Source organism: Oryzias latipes, chromosome 5 (assembly GCF_053564925.1).
Source record: "Oryzias latipes strain Hd-rR chromosome 5, Olatipes_Hd-rR_3.1".
Classification (NCBI taxonomy): domain Eukaryota; kingdom Metazoa; phylum Chordata; class Actinopteri; order Beloniformes; family Adrianichthyidae; genus Oryzias; species Oryzias latipes.
This window is the reverse complement of record NC_136241.1, coordinates 23,103,862-23,122,224: the sequence shown is the minus strand read 5'-3', so window position 1 is coordinate 23,122,224 and position 18,363 is coordinate 23,103,862. Positions and strand designations below refer to the sequence as shown.

The following is an 18,363-nucleotide window of genomic DNA, read 5'->3' as shown; positions in this document are numbered from 1 at the left end:
TAAAAAAATCTACTTGGGTTTGACATTTTTAGATTTTGAAGGGGTCCTGTTGGTCTGTCTGTCCTCTGCACAGCTATGCAGACATAAACTCAAGCCTCATTTTTCTTTCACACCTCTCCATTAGTTCACTCCATCATCTCAATACACATCACTGCTCGGCTTGCGCTCCCATTGGCTGCATTGCCTCCAAAATAACCCAGATCACCGGGATGGGGGAGCAGAGGCTTCACAATGCAGACAATTTAAACTGTCGACAACTAAAACTTTTCCCCGTTTGTCATTGACCCACTTATTTAGTGTTGCACACACACTCAGACACGCACACACACACAAACTTGGGGCAGGCTTCCATTTGTGGATGGGTCGTGAACTGCTTTCTTCATCGATCAGGGAAAAAGGAAGGCTTCTGTTCCTCTATAAATACGCTCTGTGGCAACAGCGTCCTTGTGCTGTCCTCCTCCTCTTCATCTCCATATCTCTCAGGAGGAACTATTTCTGTCTTGATCTATAAAGCGGGTCCACTCGGCTTGGTGTCAGGTAGCCGGATGGATCAGCGCACACAGAGGAGGCACAGATGAAGTTCTCTCGTCCCTCCTGGGATCTTCAGTCTGTTTTATCACTGGGACCAGTTTGGACCTCCACATCTGCTCCAGTTCTTCTCCACCTCTCATCTTCCTCTCTATGTTACTGTTTGCCAGATCTGTCACACTTACCGCCTCCTCTATACATGCACACACTGTGTGTGTGCAACACAAAACCAAGAAAGGTCTAAAGGATTTTACCCCCTAAATGTCTGTTATTCCACTGATTCTGAATTAGTGAACACACCAGAACCAGCAGCAAACTGGGCAGGGATAAAGAAGTTAGAACCTGAGGACTGGGCCCTCCATCCTGATCTAAAGCAAACCTCTCAACACCAAGCTACAAAAGCTCCAGCTAAAGAGAAGAAATCTGCGATGCCACCTAGTATTTTCTGCTGTTATGACATAGAAATGAAAAACAAATAAATCTCAATGTTTCTCAAATCTATTGTTCTTTTGTCATCACTCATTTTCAGGATTTCTTTCAGGACCAGATTTTAAAATGATGTCCACATGTTGATTCCACACAAACATTAACTTAGCACGACCAACTAAATGTGATTTATTCACCGATTGTCTGTTTAACCCAGTGGTTGGTTCTGGGTTTGACTCTGTTAGGTTTCTATTTCTTGCTAGAATATGGCACAAAAGGTTTTTACCATGAGGATGGTGGTGAATTACTTGGGATTCAGAATGACAAAGATCATCAGCCTGAAACCCTAAAAGTGAAGCTTGGCGCATCAGATGAAGCGTCTGACTCCATGGGGCAGGTCATCTGTGGGTTCCATGACAACAAGGGCAACATCAAAGAGGGGATAGGCTTAATCAAGACTGCCCAACCATGGCCCTCTACCACAATTCCTGTTTTCCAGGTCTCCCTGCATTTGTTGCTTCTGAATTTCTGGATCAGGTGTGTTCATTAAACCTTTAAAACATTAAACCACAAATTGAAAAGGAAGGGAAGCAAACTTTTCAACAGTGTATGGAAAGACTTCTAAACTGTAATACAGGGATGCCCAAATCCAGGCCTCAAGGGCCAGTCTTCAAGGGCCAGTCTTCTGCTAGTTTTCCAAAAACCCTGCTTTATCTGATGCGGATTAACTGGGTCAGGTGTGTTTAGCCAATAAGGAACTTCAATGGCAGGATGGTTGAAAAACATGTAGGACACCGGCCCTCCAGGCCAGGATTTGGGCACCCCTGCTGTAATACATCACTGTTCAACTGTTACTACTGGTTAGCAGTGTATACTTATATAGAGCTTTACTAGCTGCTTAGAAGACCCAAAGCACTTTACAGTCACAGTCCTATTCACCCATGCAAAGACATTTTCACACACTGATGGCCAAACATTGGCACCAACCAATAACCACCAAGAGCTTTCATTTGATCTGAATTTGACCCCATACAATCCAGTCTGTTCAAAGTTTGGTTGATATAAAGTGATTTTTAGACAATATGTACAAGTGACTTCAGACTATTTCTTTTAGAAATGGCTGTATATTAAGACTTTTACAAAATGCAGCCTTTTCCTTTGTGTAATAAAGTTCAATTTAGCAACAGTACAGATGATTTCTAAAAGACTAATGATTTCTAAAAATGATTTTGTAAGTCCCTACCCTGCTTTGTTTTATATTTTAACGAAAAATTAGATCTAAAATCAAGCACTTTATTTTATATAGGTGATGCTCGTCTGTCCTTTTATCTATGCAGTCGTGCTTCAGATCTGGTCTATCCTGAAACGTGAAGGTTCTTACCCAACCTTCAGCTCAGGTTTGGCTTTGCTTTATTCTTCATTTCGGCTCAAACATATGCTTCTCCTAATGCAGGATCTTGTTCTGGACTGCTTCATCCAGACTTACAGAGTCAGGTCCTTCAGAGAAGATCAGGTCCATCAGAGAAGATCAGGAGTTTCAGTGACTGTCAGTGATTTTATTTCAGCGTTCATGAAGGATCAGATCATTCCAGTGTTGCGCTAAAGTGAATCAGAGTATCATCACTGAATAAACTCAGACAAACCTTGTTAGGCTGAATGTGTGTTCTGACTTGACAAGGTTACATGCATAACCTATGCAGAAATACAGAGGTCTGGATGATTGTGTCAATCAGTGCCAGCGCTAAAACAAAAATAAAAACCTGCAGCAGCACATAAAACAGTGAGACAGACAGAAACTGTGAAACAAAAAAAGCCTCAAAAGGTCTAAACAAATAATTTAATGCAGTTTCATGTGGACATGTTTGTGTCTCATGAAAGAAACCTGTAAACCTGCAGTCCTCACTTCCAGTGCAGATCACACAAACACAGTCAGAGAAGGCCAGCAGTGGAGCAGCTTCAGCGGTAACATTCCTGCACTGGCCCAGGATCAGCAGTGACGCAGAAATCCTGAAACTGAGCAGAATCTCTGGATCTGAGCCGATGACACGGACCTGTCCTCCCGTTGGATTCAGAAAGGGACATTTTCCTCCAGCGGACCTGATGTTCGAGAGCCAACTGTCCCTGAAACTGCTGGAGGAATGCTTCTCTTCGTGTTTTGTCTGAGAGAAAAGTTCTTACACATCAACACAAAGTCCCAGCGTTGCACAAACCCGGTTCAGAAAATCAAAAGTGTTTCCAAAGTGTTTGTGAGTGTCCAGCACTTTGTGATGAATAGGTTGTTTTGTTTTTTTCCCAGGAGCCCCTGTTTCTGCAGCCTCTGTATTCAGGCATGCATGTATGTACGTATGTGTGCATGTGTCTACGTGATGTTTATTTACTTGTAAAAACTGGTTTCTTTCTTGGATCAGAACACCAAACCAGATCCTCTCAATTATCTACATCTAGAGTTTCACAACAAAAACACACAACAGACTCACACAAGCGCAAGTCTGATTAGCTTCCTGTCACGGAACTGCACGTTTCCTCGTCACACGGCAGTCTGGAGGACAGTTGTGCGTCGTGTGGTTCAGGTGTTGCTGTGATGAGCACTCGCACACAACCTTCTGTGTGTGCGCTTCATAAAAAAAAAGGTGCGTGTTACAGGGAGCTTTATTGACAAAACGCATAACACAAATAAAGAATAAAAGTCAAACGTAACTCATCTTTGGATTGACTGATGTGAGAAGTGTTGTCATTGCTTCTCTGCCTAATGTTTGTGTGTCTGTTGTGTTAGGAGGAGGCTGGCTTGTTATAGTCTTCCACCCCAGTGATGGTGGCTTTGCAGAAGAAGCAGTCCTTCTTGTTCATCAGATGCTGGTTGATACAGGCTCTGCAGAGGACAGAAGGATGACGGACATTTGATCACATCTACATCTGAACTTTCTAAGTGATCTAACCTAGTTATATAAGTTTAAACTATCTGTGTGGTTTCTAGTTCTTCTTAGGTGGTTCCAAGTTGTTTCCTTTTTTATAAACCTACATAAGGATCGTTTTAACCAAACCGATTAAAATGAACTTTTAACTACTGAACTGAAACTGGGACAAGCTGCAGTAAATCAAGGGAAAACCTCATTCAGATGAATATTTTAAAAAAGATTTTACATTTAAACTGATCTCATTCAACAGGATTCAGTAATGACTCAAAGATTGGTTCCTCTTTCATGTTATTTCTTTTGTTTCTGAAGAATAACGTTTTGGTTCAGTTTTATTGCAAGAATTAACTTTGTTAATGACGCAAGTTCAACCTTTGCTGAGTTTGAAATGCTGATAAAAAATGAAAACCCTCTTTCATAACGAAACAAACTCAGAAATTTAAACAATAAATCAGTTTGAAGTGTAGCATTGTAAGTTTGAAGCAAATTGGTTCAGAGTTTTATCAGCTCTGGCCCAGACTGTAGTTCTAAAGCATGAGGATCCCTTTTTGTTCATGCATACATAATCACTAAAGATTATGCTTTTATGTGTCACCAATGACTTCATTTAATTCCTCTTTATATAATATTAGTGGCTGGTTTTATGTCCTTTGACGGAAAGTCTGCATTTAAGAATTTGTTTTTCAAAAAAGAGGTAATTTCTTTAGTTTTAATTGAAGCAGATGGACAGATTTGAGGACTGCTACGCCTCCTGAGTTTTTGGTGTTTTTCGTGTCTGAGTGCGGAGCTTCCCTCTGCTTCACTTCAGGATGCAAACACCCTCTCACCATCTGAAGTTAATAGTAAAACAGCCACTCCAATCCTCTTTTGAAGCGTTCTCAGTGGTTGGTTAATTAGGATTATGGTGTTTTTAGTGGAAATAAAAAACTGTCTTTTTCTAGGACATTCAGCAGAGCAGTTGGTCATTAAAATTTGCATCTGAGTTGTGGATGGGACCATAGGCATGGATCAACCCCTCGCCTCCTTACCCTCGATGAGAGCATTTTGTTTATACGCATTCATGCTAACACACAGCCCCTCAAACCCCCAACCGAACAATACTGGTGCACCAAAATTGTGGTGCAATATTGGAGCTATCTAACCATACAGCTTTGAGCCAGATGAGGAAAACATAAATGGATCTATTTGCCTCCTAATGGATGGATAAGAACAGAGCGGAGCTGAGATTCCACGTCACAAGTATAAGCTTTTTCCAACTGCATTTTGTCGTCTTCTCCTGATTCACAACAATTTGAATAAAGAAATATTCAAAGATGCATATTTTAATCCTAATTTAATTTTTATTAACCTGGTTGGTTGGGGGTTGCAGACCATTATTCTGTTCCATTCATGTAGGTGTTTTCATCCCCCAACAGGCAGACGAGTCTGATTCTATTTCATGTTCTTTTTCCTATTAGAAGAGTTTTTCTTTTACATTTTCCTAATTTCACTTACAGTTCAGGCTATAACACCAAAAAATATTCTTTAAAATTGATTGGTCACTTTTTATTGCCATTTGTAAAAAGTAATAAAGATCATGTGATTTTTTTCTAAGGATTTAGACTAAACATAACCACAACAGAAAAGGTGAAGCTTTTTTTTTGTGCCTGCTTTGCATCTTTTCTTTCATTTTTAGAGATAACTGTTTTTGAATTGGTGCTTTGGCAGAGAACAGGAATGGAAAGACTCACTTGCAGGACTTGTGCGAGCACGGCTTGAAGATGGCAGAGATGGAGTGGGCGTAGCAGATGGGGCAGAGGTCCTCCTCGCTGGTCGGCTGCAGACAGAAAGGCGTTTTCAGAGCCGGCAGCAGCAGAAGAGCTCAGGTGTAACATTCAATTCAAATTCATTTGATTTCTATAGCCAAATATTCCAACAATAGTCGTCTCAATGGGCTTCATACTGGTAATGTGTAATAAACATTAAACCATAAAGAACATGAAGTTATAAAACTTAATATGTAATGGCTAAACTAAACAGACTAGGCTAAACTGGGCATCCTTGACCTTTGACCCTCCTTCTAGGTAAGGAGAAACTCCTAAAAAAAAGAAGAAAAAAAGAAACCCTTCCGGTCAAACTTCATCAGCACGAGCAATCAGTGTCTTCACCCCGCCCTAACACACACACACACACACGTTTCTGATTTATATTTGAGTGACAGCTGAACATGTCTGAAAATGAAGCTGCTGAAGCTCCTCTGATGTTTAGACCAAAGCGGATCATGCATCCTTCACTAAAAGTTCATAAGCTAGATCAGATGGTCACTTTCTCCATTCCTTGGTAGAAGATCAAACATGACCTTTCTTCTCCTTCTTCTGTCCCGGCCGCACACATCACGAAATGTCAAATCTATCAACACCTGGACCACCCTCCCCCCCAACCTGGTCTGTCATGTCTCCCTTATGTCCTCCTCCACGCAGCTCCCGTTCCTCCCGTCACTTCTCACCTCCCACAGGGATGCCGATTCCTGTGCATGTCTGAGCTGAAAGCCTCGCTCTGTTTTTTTCAGGGAAAAGCAGGTGAAACTGCTAATTTACACAAATGTGCTAAATGTAAATACACGCTTTAATGGAGAAAGAAAAAAGAAAAAACACCGGGAGAGGGGGAGACAACTAACGTCTGTAAGCAAGTGGGCTGCCCCAAGAAAAACTGAGAAATGTGTCAGAACGACAGAAACTGGGGGACAATGAGGGCAATCATGAGCTGCTGTCTGCCAGCCCGCACCTGACGATACTTAACCGGTGGGTGGGGGTTCCAGCTCAACGATTATGGTTAAAAAAAAAAAAGCAGTAAGAACATTGTTGCGGATAAAAGGACAAAGTTCCTACTTCAAGATCAGGCATCTCTTTTTTTTATGTAAAGCAGCAAATCAGTGTAGAAAAAAGGGAATAAATCCGCTCAATTCGAATCTGCTGGAAAAAAAAAGACAGATGAGCCCCAGTAGAGGTTAAACTCCATGTTCACATTCCTGTGAAAGATGTAAGCAGGTTATATGATGGGATTTGGTTCCAGGGTTGTTGTGACTGCTGAAGCTCAGAGCAGATTCTAAATTCTTTAAAGACCTATTTTAATCATCTTTTGATTTATTTTCAAAGTGCTCCCAGTGGTCTATTAATAATGATTGTGCCACTTTTAGGCAAAATAAAAAGAAACCTGTTGTTTCCAGAAGAGAGTTTCTGCAGAGCGGCAGTAGTTCATGATGTTAATAATATGGCCAATAACAATTCTTCTCAATGAATGATTACCTGTACTTTCTTATAAAGTCTGTGTTGTAGCATAACTATGATGATGAATTTTTAAGACTAGCTTATATCTATGGAACCAACTTTTTTATTTAGGTATTTGAGAGATTACGGATTTTATTAATTTTACGGATCGCTTTTCCCGGAGCTTCCACTCTGTAGATGGTCTCTATAAGCCGTCTCATGACCGTCTCTCTGTTGGGGGCATGGAGAGAGCCGTTTTCATTAAAAAGAAACAAAAACCCTATCTTTTTTTATTAAATGCTTTACTAGGTAATTGTTTCAAGAGAGAATGCACAAGAGACTTGCTGTCAGTTTTAAACGTTTGTTAACAGAGTTTTTAAGCCCAGAAGTCTGACTTTTTAATTGTCTCAGCAACTTTACTGCACTATTTGTGATATACAGCGCTGTTCATAATAATGAGCATAAAATAAATATCTGGTCCCTGATTGGGATAAAACATCCAATTCCAATCTACTGCACGATCAGGCTGGACATTAAATCACGTGATCGGATCAGAACATCTCTTCGGCAGCCAGTGACAGATCTTCAGCTGGTCAGAGTAAATAGAGCAGGGGTGTCCAAATCCAGGCCCTCGAGGTCTGGATTTCGACACCCCTGAAATAGAGCATGGCTGAGTGTGGCTGTTTTTCTCTAAACCGAAGGGACTAAAACCCCCTTTTCTTCTATCTCTCATATCAGTTGGTGCTCGCCATCTTCTTGTCAGGTAATTCATCTTCTGCGCTGCTGCTGGTATTCACTCTCATTCCAGCATCTGCTGCGGTTTTGATAACTCCATGTGGAAAAAAAAAGGATCAGCGTTCTCCTTCCTTTGAAGACTTTTTACTTCTCCTTGCTCTGGTCTTAAAGCTCATTTTTCTGTCACATCATCCCTATTATTTTTTTTCTTTACAGTTCATCTTCATGCACTGCCTTTCCTTCGTCTCAGGTATGGATGCGTCCACCAGGAAAGGATTGCTCTGAAAAGCTGTGTCACATGCAAACTTTTAAACTCCAAATACCCATTTAAGGCAGATTCTAATCTTTGGTTGAATTTCCCATAGAACAAGTCCAATCAAACCATGCAGATAAGAGAAGATCCAGACCTCCATTGTTTTTCAAATGGCAGAAAGTTTTAATTTAGCCATAAAGCCTGGTGATATTACTGTGATATTGTCAAATTTTGAAGAAGAAAAATAAATAAATCACATTTTGATATAAAGAACTACTAATTGAGCTTGTTTTTCAAAATAAAAGTATGCCTGATTACTGAGAAAAGACATTTCCTGTTGGCCTGAGGAACTGAACTAACACTTTGGTCAAGTAACTACCAGTTCCTTCCAGGACATCACAGCAGGAACTCTGTGTGCTGAGCTGATCATCCTCACGCTTACGTATTTATGTTTGACAGGATCCACACTGTGAACTTTTCTGCAGACAATAAAGTTGCTCCTCCTTTTCTTTTGTCTGAGAGTTGAGTCAGATCCTGAAAGTGAGTTTTTTTGGATGTGTAAAAGTTAAATCTGGAAAGACAGAGTGAGCTGCGTTCACGCCTGCAGCAGCCTAATTTAAAAAATCGGAGTGCGCACCCAGATGATGATGAGTCCCCATTAATGCAGATTGGAGAGGAGCTGATAGTCATGTGATGAAGGAATGAATGCTAATGAAACACTTAAACTGCACTCTAAAGTCAGATGTTAAGGAAAAGTGGGGTTCATCCCAGTGGGAAAAGTAAGGAGCCATCATGTCTTTAGTTATATTGATCGCAAGTCTCTTCTGCCCAAAAAAAAAAAACATGATGTCGACCACGGAGTGCTGAAGTTGAGGATTCAGCACTCCGTGGAGCAGTGGCTCGTGTCGTGGCGGTTACATCCATCTTTGGGAGATGCTGACTGTGCATGAACTCTGCGTCTTCACTTCAGCCTTGTAGTTTCCAGTGAATGCGTACAGAGTCACAAACCTTCGATGCCACGACCCCAAGCTGCCAAAGACCTAATCGGACGTCTGTCAGAAGAATGAGGTCTTTACATGTTTAGCCCCTGCTGGGATACCGTATCTTCCGGACTATAAGTCGCCCTTTTTTTCATAGTTTGGCAAGGGGTGAGACTTATACTCCGCAGCGACTTATATTAGAAATAAATTGAAATAAATACATTGTTAACCCTCCTGTTATGTTCATTTGTGAGGAACAGAGATGATGTTCCTGGGTCAATTTGATGTATGAGGTATGTTAAGTGACTCAGAGAATCAGCAAACTTTTTTTACAGTAAGATCTTGAAGGCTAACAACATAATATTCTATTTTCCAATGATATCATAGATTCAGAAATGCAATAAAAATGACAACTGTTTCTACAAATACAGGATGAAAACAGAGTATTAGTTGGCCAATGATGCTTCATGAAAGGAATAAATAAATAAGTATGAGACAGAATTACGGTGAAATTATGAGATAAACAATCTGCTATGATTGTGTCATATGAGGTCGTGGACCTTAGTTCTTGGTCTCAGATTTTGTCAAATAAATTTCCCGTCAAAATGCGACTTATAGTCCAGTGCAACTTATCTGTGTTTTTTTCTACTTTATAATGCATTTTTGGGCCGGTGCGACTCATACTCCGGAGCGACTTATAGTCCGGAAAATACGGTTGTAGTTGTTGATCAGGAGTTGTCCCTTCTTTTAGTGTGAAATAAATAAATTGCTTCGTCACATCTTCTTGAAGAGCAAAACACTCACACAAAGGTAGTCAGAAACCTAAAAGTTCAAAAGCAGAAAATAAAAGCCTTGTGAAAAAACTGACTGAAACTGGTAGAATAGTATCCTAATCCACTGAAGATCTTGTGCTGTCCAACCATGAGCTGAAAGGACATTACTGGAGAAGAAAATAATTCATTCAAAACTTTTATAAAAGCCAGCCTACAGTTTGGAAATGGAGATGAGACCAAAAGAATAACCTCTGGAAACGTCCTGCCCTCCGACAAAACTGAAATTGAACTATTCAGCTGTAATGATAAACGGAAAAGGGCGAAGCCTTACAGTTCCAGAGAAACGGTCCCCAACTTTTTTCAGGCCACGGACTGGTTTAGTGTCAGACAATACTTTCATGGACTGCTATTTTATTATATATATACTTTTTTAGCCTTTAGTGTCCCTTAACCTTTAAAGTTAAAGTTTGTCTTCATTCTCTGTAAAATATCTGCACCTGGTTTAAATGTTATTTGTACAGTAGATTTCACAAAGAGACCATTAAAATGTGATCTAGATTTTCCCTTAAACCATAATTGTTGAATTGGAAGCTAGGTATTGTGGCCATCACAAAGCTCTCATCTTAGTCTAAAAAGTATATTTCTGAATAGGTAAGTACAAGAAAGGAGGTGTGGACACCCGACCTATCAATGTCTGAGCCGCTTTTAAGAAGAGCAGGTCAAAATTCCGGGAGACCGTGTTGCAGAAAACCTGTGGAAAGCTGACCAAGATGCCTGACCCAAAACTGCTTCTCTGTAAGTCTAACGAATGACAACTGAAAACATAGGTTCATATTAAGATCAGAAGTTTGCTGTGGATTCATCTATGTTTCTGTAAGTGGTGATCAATTCCTGAAGCAAAAACTTGGTTAAGGAAACTGGGAAATAGTGTTAAGATCTTAAATGTCGTAAAATTAATCGTTTAGGTGTCTTCAGAAAGTAAACAAATTTAATGCTTCAGACCTAAAAATCCGCAAAGAGGCAGAGGTGTGGAAAGACATTGTGACGTTAATGGAGCCTAAACACTTTAAATGTTTGAGTTTCTCTGAATGCAAAGAAAACTAAGACGGTTTCCTGCGTTTCTGCAGGGATGCTCGTCTGATAAAGCAAGAAGGTTGGTATCGGCGGCAGAGGCCTGTCAGCTCCTGATAAGTAACCTTTGTGTGAGTCTGAGCCTGTGGGAATGTCTAATTTGAAAGTGTGCGTGTTTGTGCATGCGGCCGTGTTGTGAGGCCATAAATCTGCTCACAGTCTCACTGAGCAGACCGGGCCTCTGGGAAGAAGGAAGGCAAGAACTCATTATGTAAATCATCTGACGTTCTTTCTACACACAGTATGTATGCGAGTCAACAAATGTTTCTTCTAAAGGGATGGAAATGAGGAGGAGGAGGTAGACAAGTGCAGGATGGACCGACTGTGGACCAGTATGGTGTCCAGCGTGGAGCTAAAAACCTTGGAAGTTGTTTAAATAGATTTTTACAAATATGACTATTATATAACATCGACACACAATCATGTTTAAATAAAATAATTTTTACCAATAAAAGACAAATATTAACAAATTAACCTAATTTATATGTGATGCTGCTGCAAGTTGACGTTTAGGCCGCATTTACACTGCATGGTTCAAGAGACCCAATTCTGATTTTTTCCTCTCATGTGGCACAGATCGGATATGACCGGTGAACGTGTAAGCAGGAAAAAAAATGCATGGATTCCCTTTTTCTCAGATCGGATTCAGGCCTCACTCATATGTGGAAATAAATCGGATATGAATCGGATAAGAATCATTTGCGTGTGCCATGTAAGCAGACAAATCGGATATTCCCCAGTAAATGCAATTCGTACATCAGTGCCGTCAACTCAGGTGGACACCACCAACTGAGATCACATGACTTATTAAGGTGCTTTTGTGCGCTGATTTTGCTGTTGGAGGACAGCTGGAGCCCCATCAGCGTGTTACCTTTCAGCCTCAGGCTTCAGACCGTAGTCGGAAACCGCTGTTATTTCCGTCCGGTCCCGGTCGGGACGCAAACGGTAACTAACGAAGCGGGACACTGTTGCTCTGGAACAGGCTAATAGCCGTTTATTCCTTTGCTTGGAGGATCAAACTGTTAGGACAGCACAACGTCTGCAAACACTTCCTCATTCAAAACTCAGCGAGAGCACATAAGCCGGCCGAGCAGCCATCCTTTTTCCTCTCCCGTGCATGATCCCCTCAGGAGCGCCCAAGGCAACGCCTCCTTCTATCGCTGCGTTGCCTCCATGACAACCGCAGTCAAAAACAAAAGTCCAAAGGAGGTCCACGGAAGGCGAAAAAGCTGCTACATAGTCCTCAGAACGTCTACGTTTGATAGTTTCAGCATTGTTTAGTGTAAATGCAAAAATCGGATACGGGTCACTTTTGAAAGATGATGTAAGCGGGCAGTCAAAAAAAATCGAATATAGTCAGAAAATCGGATTTGGGCATCAAGACCTGCGGTGTAAATGCAGCCTTTGATTCAATATCGGAATGTGTGACGACTACCTGTGTTGATTCTTTAAGAGTGTCATCATCTTTATCTCATTCTATCCCAGCTACTGTTGGGTGAAGACGGGGTCCACCCTGAATAGGTGGCCAGTGTGTTGCAGGGGCACACACTCACAAACACACATTTTCACACACACACCTAGAGACGTCTTCTGCAAGAAGTAGTTTGCCTAAGTTTACCACAAGTTAAATATACTTGGTCTATACTAAAAATGAGGCAGTACACTTGAAGTTTACTTTTTACACTCTATTTATTGTAAACTTCAAATGTTCCAATTTAGTCTGAAGAATTCAGTTAATGTACTTCCTTCCTACACTATGCATAAATGGTTTATAGTAAACCTGCCATATTAAAACTCAAGTATATTTTATAGAATAAAATTTAGTTTACTTTTTGCTAAGGGCATTCTTACTGTAAAGCGAGGCAGACCTGTGGATATATTAATCTTTTTTTTTTTTAAACAACAAAAACAGTTGTTTGTTTAAAAGAGAGCGAATGTTTAAAAAAAGAAAAAAAAGGTAACAACCATGCACTACTGTTGTTTTTTTTCCTCATAACAAATAATTTTCTAAGGGAATGGAAACAGTTGACGTGTTGTTATGCATCCTCCACCCATAATCAATAATACACCCTTCTTTTGGGGCAGAGTCCACTCTGAAGCTTCAGGAAAGCCAGGATCGGGTTTCCTCTTTGAGAGAAGAAGCATTGAAGAAGTCTGTCCTGACCACACCCAACAATTAGCCTGTGATGAGTCAGGACTTTACTCTTCAGGGTCAATGTCTGACCCAATTATGGGGGGGTTCTGACCTACTTCAGAGTACAGCCTGTTCTGGCTAGAAAGAAATCACTTCACTTCAGAAACTGACTAAACAGCTGCAACATGGACATTGCTGGGGAGCTGTGGTGTGTGAGTGTGGGGCACCTACAGCAGTGGAAGCTGCCGCCTGCTTGGACTCCTCGGTGAGAAACGTCAGCATGTGCTCCACCTTCTGCCGTTCCTCCTCACTGATGTAGTCTGTGTCTGTCGGCAGGAAAACAAGAGGTTCAGAAGATCGGATCTAAAGTTTAGACCTTTTCCTGAACACAAAACATATATCATGATCGTTGGTGTGACCGTTTCATCTTTGCAAACATACAACCTGAACATTTCCTGTTTGACAAGTGTTCATTATCCGATGTTCCTCTGTTTTTTTTTTTACTTTTTTTTTCTAAGAAGAAAACTATTTTCCATGTTAGTTGGAAAAGCTAATAGATGCTGATTTTTTTTCTATTCCTCTTAGTTGAAAAAAACAAATGCTTAGAAGGAAAGTTTACCAGAAGGAAATCCCTCTGATGGACAATTACAGAGGCGCTCAAACCTCAGAGTGGTTCTGCTAAATGGATCCACAACAATCAGGCTACGTCTCGGTGATGAGTTCAGATATCAACCTCAGACTGAAGTAAAAGGCCTAGCTTGTGTCCACAACAGCAGTGGACGAATAGTATACACTTCAATGCTGTGATAAGATGCTTAGAATTGCGCATGATATCAGACCTCAGCAGTTTTAAATGTCAACTAAAAACGTACCGTTTCAGAATGGCTTTTAATACTCAGTAGTTGGTGGTGGCATTTTTATTTTCTTTTATTTTTTTAATGCATTCTTATTTGCCTTTCATGTATTTTATTGCTTTTTGTAGTTTTATGCTGTTTTTGACCTTTTGTTCTTAATTTTTCTAGCTATCTTTTGTCGTTCTTTTACTGCAAAGCACTTTGGTACCCTAAAGAAGATGTTAAGCGCTACATATATAAAGTTTCATTCATTCAAGCTCGGAAATCTGACAACAAAAAAACGACTGGATCTAGTCAACTGGACAGTTTATGAATCACTGAGAGATAAAAAAATCAATCTGGGTGTAGATCTGCTTCTTTACAGAAACGCCCCCCTTCAGATCATCTGCAGAGCAACTGTTTCGATGGAAATGTTCAGTGAAAAGCCACAAAAGCATTTAATCTAAAAAAAGATGAACTCATATTCAGAAACCGATTCTGAAAACAATGTTAGTCTCAATAACATAATTTGTGTGAACAATGTGGCATGTTTAGATAGTGTCGTTCTTCTTTTACAATACAGATTCTCTGTAAATCTTTATCCAAATTCTCCTGAACAGAAAGAAAAGGTTTTAGGAGGAGGTTAATACCAGCCTGAAGCATGTTGGAGTCCGTTCAGTTTTTATTAACTAAACAGTTTCAGAGTGTGTTGCTAAATCATTTTTTTCCTCTTTTATCGCCAAAGTCATTCACAAAGTGTTGCATGGGGTCAAATCAGGATCGTTTTAAAATGAAAGAATAGGAAGATTGTAAAGTTGAAAAAAAGAACACTGCAAATTAAAAGAAAATTTTGAAAATTTGAAATCAGATCTAAACTTAAAGCTACACATTTTAAACTTGAAGGAAATATTGAAAATAAAAAAAAATAAAAACCTCTTTACCTAAATACATTTAGTTTTTAATTTTCATTGGCAAGTTTTAAAATTTACAGTCTGGTTTTTCATTCACTTTAATCTGATTTGACTGAGCTCATAGTGTTTCACTTTCCTTATACTAAAAGTAAAATGTATTCCATAAGACTTTATTATTAAGCTCTGTGGCTGCAATTATAGTTTCAAAGAATCCATAGTAGGTTGTGATGCTGTTTTAAGACATGTTGTTGTATACTATATTTTTCATTTTTCTGTATTGTGTTATTGACAGAATACTATTTAAAACATGGGACTCACTAAATATCAGTTTCTGTCCATTAGGAGCTTTTTTTGGAGAGAGAAAGTCACCTGTCCTTGTTCCCCCTGTTTACAGGAATACTGAGCGGTCACCCTCTAAACAGAGAGTCTGAGAATCGTTTCCATGGTAGCAAGGTAAAACTTCCTCTCTGCTGAGACCTTGAAACCTTGAGATAAAACTGTGTTGATGCAGCAATCCTCGAATTAGGCCTTTGTGTACCAGACGTTTTTTTATCTGACATAAAAAATACAAACATCAAATCAAGCTAACCAAGAAAAGAACCACAGAAAATGAGAAGATGAAGGCAAGAAGGGAGATAAAAATTCTTATCAACATCTGATTCACTTTTCTAAAGCTTTTTCTGATGGTCTTTGACCTCCCTTGGGCCCTCCCCTTTGTCCCTCCTCATCCTTGACTTTAGTGGCAGCAGTGAGGAATGATCAGATTGAATCGTCGGGCATCCTGACATTCTCCTGTGTGTGCTCTCCTTTGGAGCAAGATGACAGATGAAGAGCAGGATGTGAGTAAGCACAGCTGCTGCGTGAGCTGACTGTGATCCAGCAGCAGTTTGATCCCTTTGATGGAGTCCAGCATGATGCAAAGCTCCTGCAACCAGCCTTCAGCTCAGACACTCATTTCCACAGCTTCTATAGTCTGTAAACTTCTCTGTTTGTTGTGGGTCCAACACTTCATTTGAAACTGATTGATGCTTTGATTAAAAAACAAACATCAGACTGAATGGGGGTGATAAGGTTTTACAGAAGAAGTCTTATCAGTCCAGATACCGATGCAAATCCTGGTTTGTACTAATCAGCAGCCTAAATTGTTGTCTCAGCCTCTGAAAGAACCTGCTGAGATCTAACACACAGAATGGAAAAATGGAAAACTGTCCATACCCACCCCCCAACACAGACTACATTTACACTTTGTTACTCCAATTACAGACATGTTTTAGTCTTTCTACAAGTGAAGGCATCGAGCATTTTATCGGAATAGTTATGTCGGAATCTCCAGAACTCAAAATAACATACAGAGAAGACAATTTTGGTCATAGGCTGTCAGCTGATGGACAGAAACCTACAGATAAACAGGAGACTAATCATCTCCCTCCTTATAGCTAGTTCATATAAAGTGTATGCTTAAAAATGTCTTTAATGTGGAGTTCAGTTGACCTTCCTGCTGGCATTATTATAAAAAAGAATGATTGTAAGTGGGAGGAAGAAGAAGATTTGATAAACGTACCAAACAGAAATTGTAATAATCAGCCTTGAGTTACAATATTCATTTAAGTCCTATAAAAAATGCTCCATCCACACATCCATGTTCTTGAGCTCATCTGGGAATGGGTTAGCAGTGTAAGCAAAGATGCCCATTTTCTTCTCCCGGGCAACTAACTCCAGTTTCTTTTAGGTAGAGGGAAAGTCTTCTCTGAGGTCTCCGTCTAGTAGGTCATGCCCTGAACCCCTCTTGTGGCATCTGTCCAGGAGGCATTCGGAGCATATGCCCGGACCACCTCAACTGACCCCTCTGGATGAGGAGGAGCAGCAGCTCTATGACTGCTAAGGGAGTGCCCAGCCACCGTGTGTGTGTGTGTGGGATGCTCATACTCTCCTTTCACAACCCAGAATTTATGACCACAGGCAAGTATTGGAAAAACATATCAGCCAGTAAATTCAGAACATGGCCAAAATAGAACAATTCTACAAACTTCTACACTGCCTATGATTCTGTAAACCATGGGCAGTGCAACACGACAATATTACTCCTGGAGATCATGTTGTTGCCAGTGTTTGACAGTGGAGCCAGCATCAGTGTGTGAATAGGACTGTAAAGCCCTTTGGGTCTTGAAAGAAGGTAGTAAAGTGCTAGTAAAGTATATACCATTTAAGTAAGTATATGCCACCCAATCAATTTTCTTCTCCCTTATTTCCATCAAAGTCCATCCACCCTTCAGGGACTATACAAATCCTCCTCCTTTGCATTCTGCCCATGGGAGGCACCATGACCATCACTGACGACTAGACTTGGGGCGCCATGACCATCACTGGTCTTGGGGATATCTTCACCTAATGCAAGGGTGTCCAAATCCAGGCCTCGAGGGCCGTCCTCCTGCTGGTTTTCCAGAAATCCTGCCTTATCTGCTGCTGATTACCTGGATCAGGTGTGTTTAGCCAATAAAGAGCTCCAATGGCAGGTTGGTTGGAAAACATGTGGGACACCAGCCCTTGTGGCCTAGAATTGGACACCCCTGACTAATGGTTCTGTGCCCAAACCCCAAGCATGCCAGATTGTGTTCTAGAATCAAATCTCAAAAAGGTTCAGAATATAATTACAGTTTAAATTCCATTTTTCAAAACTATTGGACATGTTTAACATCTCAATGAACATATCAAATCAGTGTCTTTAGTGTTTGCCATTATTTATGATTTGCGCATTGTTCGTCCAAAAGATCTTTCTCTTTGAAAAGCTGGGTAGCTCGTTTGGTAAGGATTTAAGGGTTCGATTCCCGGATGGGAATAAACAATGGTACTGGGGGCAATTACCATATCAGTGGCATCACACAGTCACTCAGTGGGGGCCCTTGGGCAAGACCTTTAACGCTACTGCCTACCAGCATGAATGTGCATGAATGATCCCGGTGATGGTCAGAGGGACCATAGGTGTGCCACGCCTCTACCATCACCAAGTATGAATGAAGAGTGAATGAGTAATGGACACAATGGAAGCGCTTTGAGTGTCTGGAACAGCGCAGATAGATCCAATCCATTGTTATTATCATTACTGTTATTATTAGTCAATAAAAACGCAGAGAGAAAATAAAATTTGTTCAAAAATAAATGATAAAAGAAAGCGGCGTGGCCACTTTTTTACTTTCAGACAGATTTCAGGAGCTCCTCCTCCGCTGGTTAGGAAACTCTTCTCCACCTCGTGATTAAAAATATCCGCCATTGACCTCCCCAGACACAGAACAGGTATTTCAATGATGTCATATCTGCCTGAGACGGCCTTTGCGTAAATGAGTCTGTAGCCCTGAAGCTCGCACGAGGCTCCCCAGGAGAAATAACCACGAGTGGCTTTGCTGAATATCCTCTGCAGAGGGAGGCTGTGTGTCTGGTGTAAATGGTTCAGCATAAAGGTTTGAGAGGACGTCTGTTGGGAAATTCCTCACTACATCAATGTTTG

General features: G+C 40.6%; 1 protein-coding gene across 3 annotated transcripts in view; it reads right to left on the bottom strand.

The window, feature by feature from the left end:
- Window positions 1-2,489: 2,489 nt before the first annotated feature.
- rnf123 (ring finger protein 123) overlaps window positions 2,490-18,363 on the bottom strand; it is a 95,291-nt gene continuing 79,417 nt past the window's right edge. For all 3 annotated transcript variants that reach the window (XM_011475239.4, XM_023955090.2, XM_078947516.1), the window contains exons 38-40: window positions 13,349-13,443; window positions 5,597-5,682; window positions 2,490-3,823 (exon numbers count right to left, since the gene is read on the bottom strand). In XM_011475239.4, coding sequence (XP_011473541.1) covers window positions 3,724-3,823; window positions 5,597-5,682; window positions 13,349-13,443 — 281 coding nt within the window. In that variant the 3' untranslated portion in view covers window positions 2,490-3,723. The remainder of the gene's footprint in view (window positions 3,824-5,596; window positions 5,683-13,348; window positions 13,444-18,363) is intronic.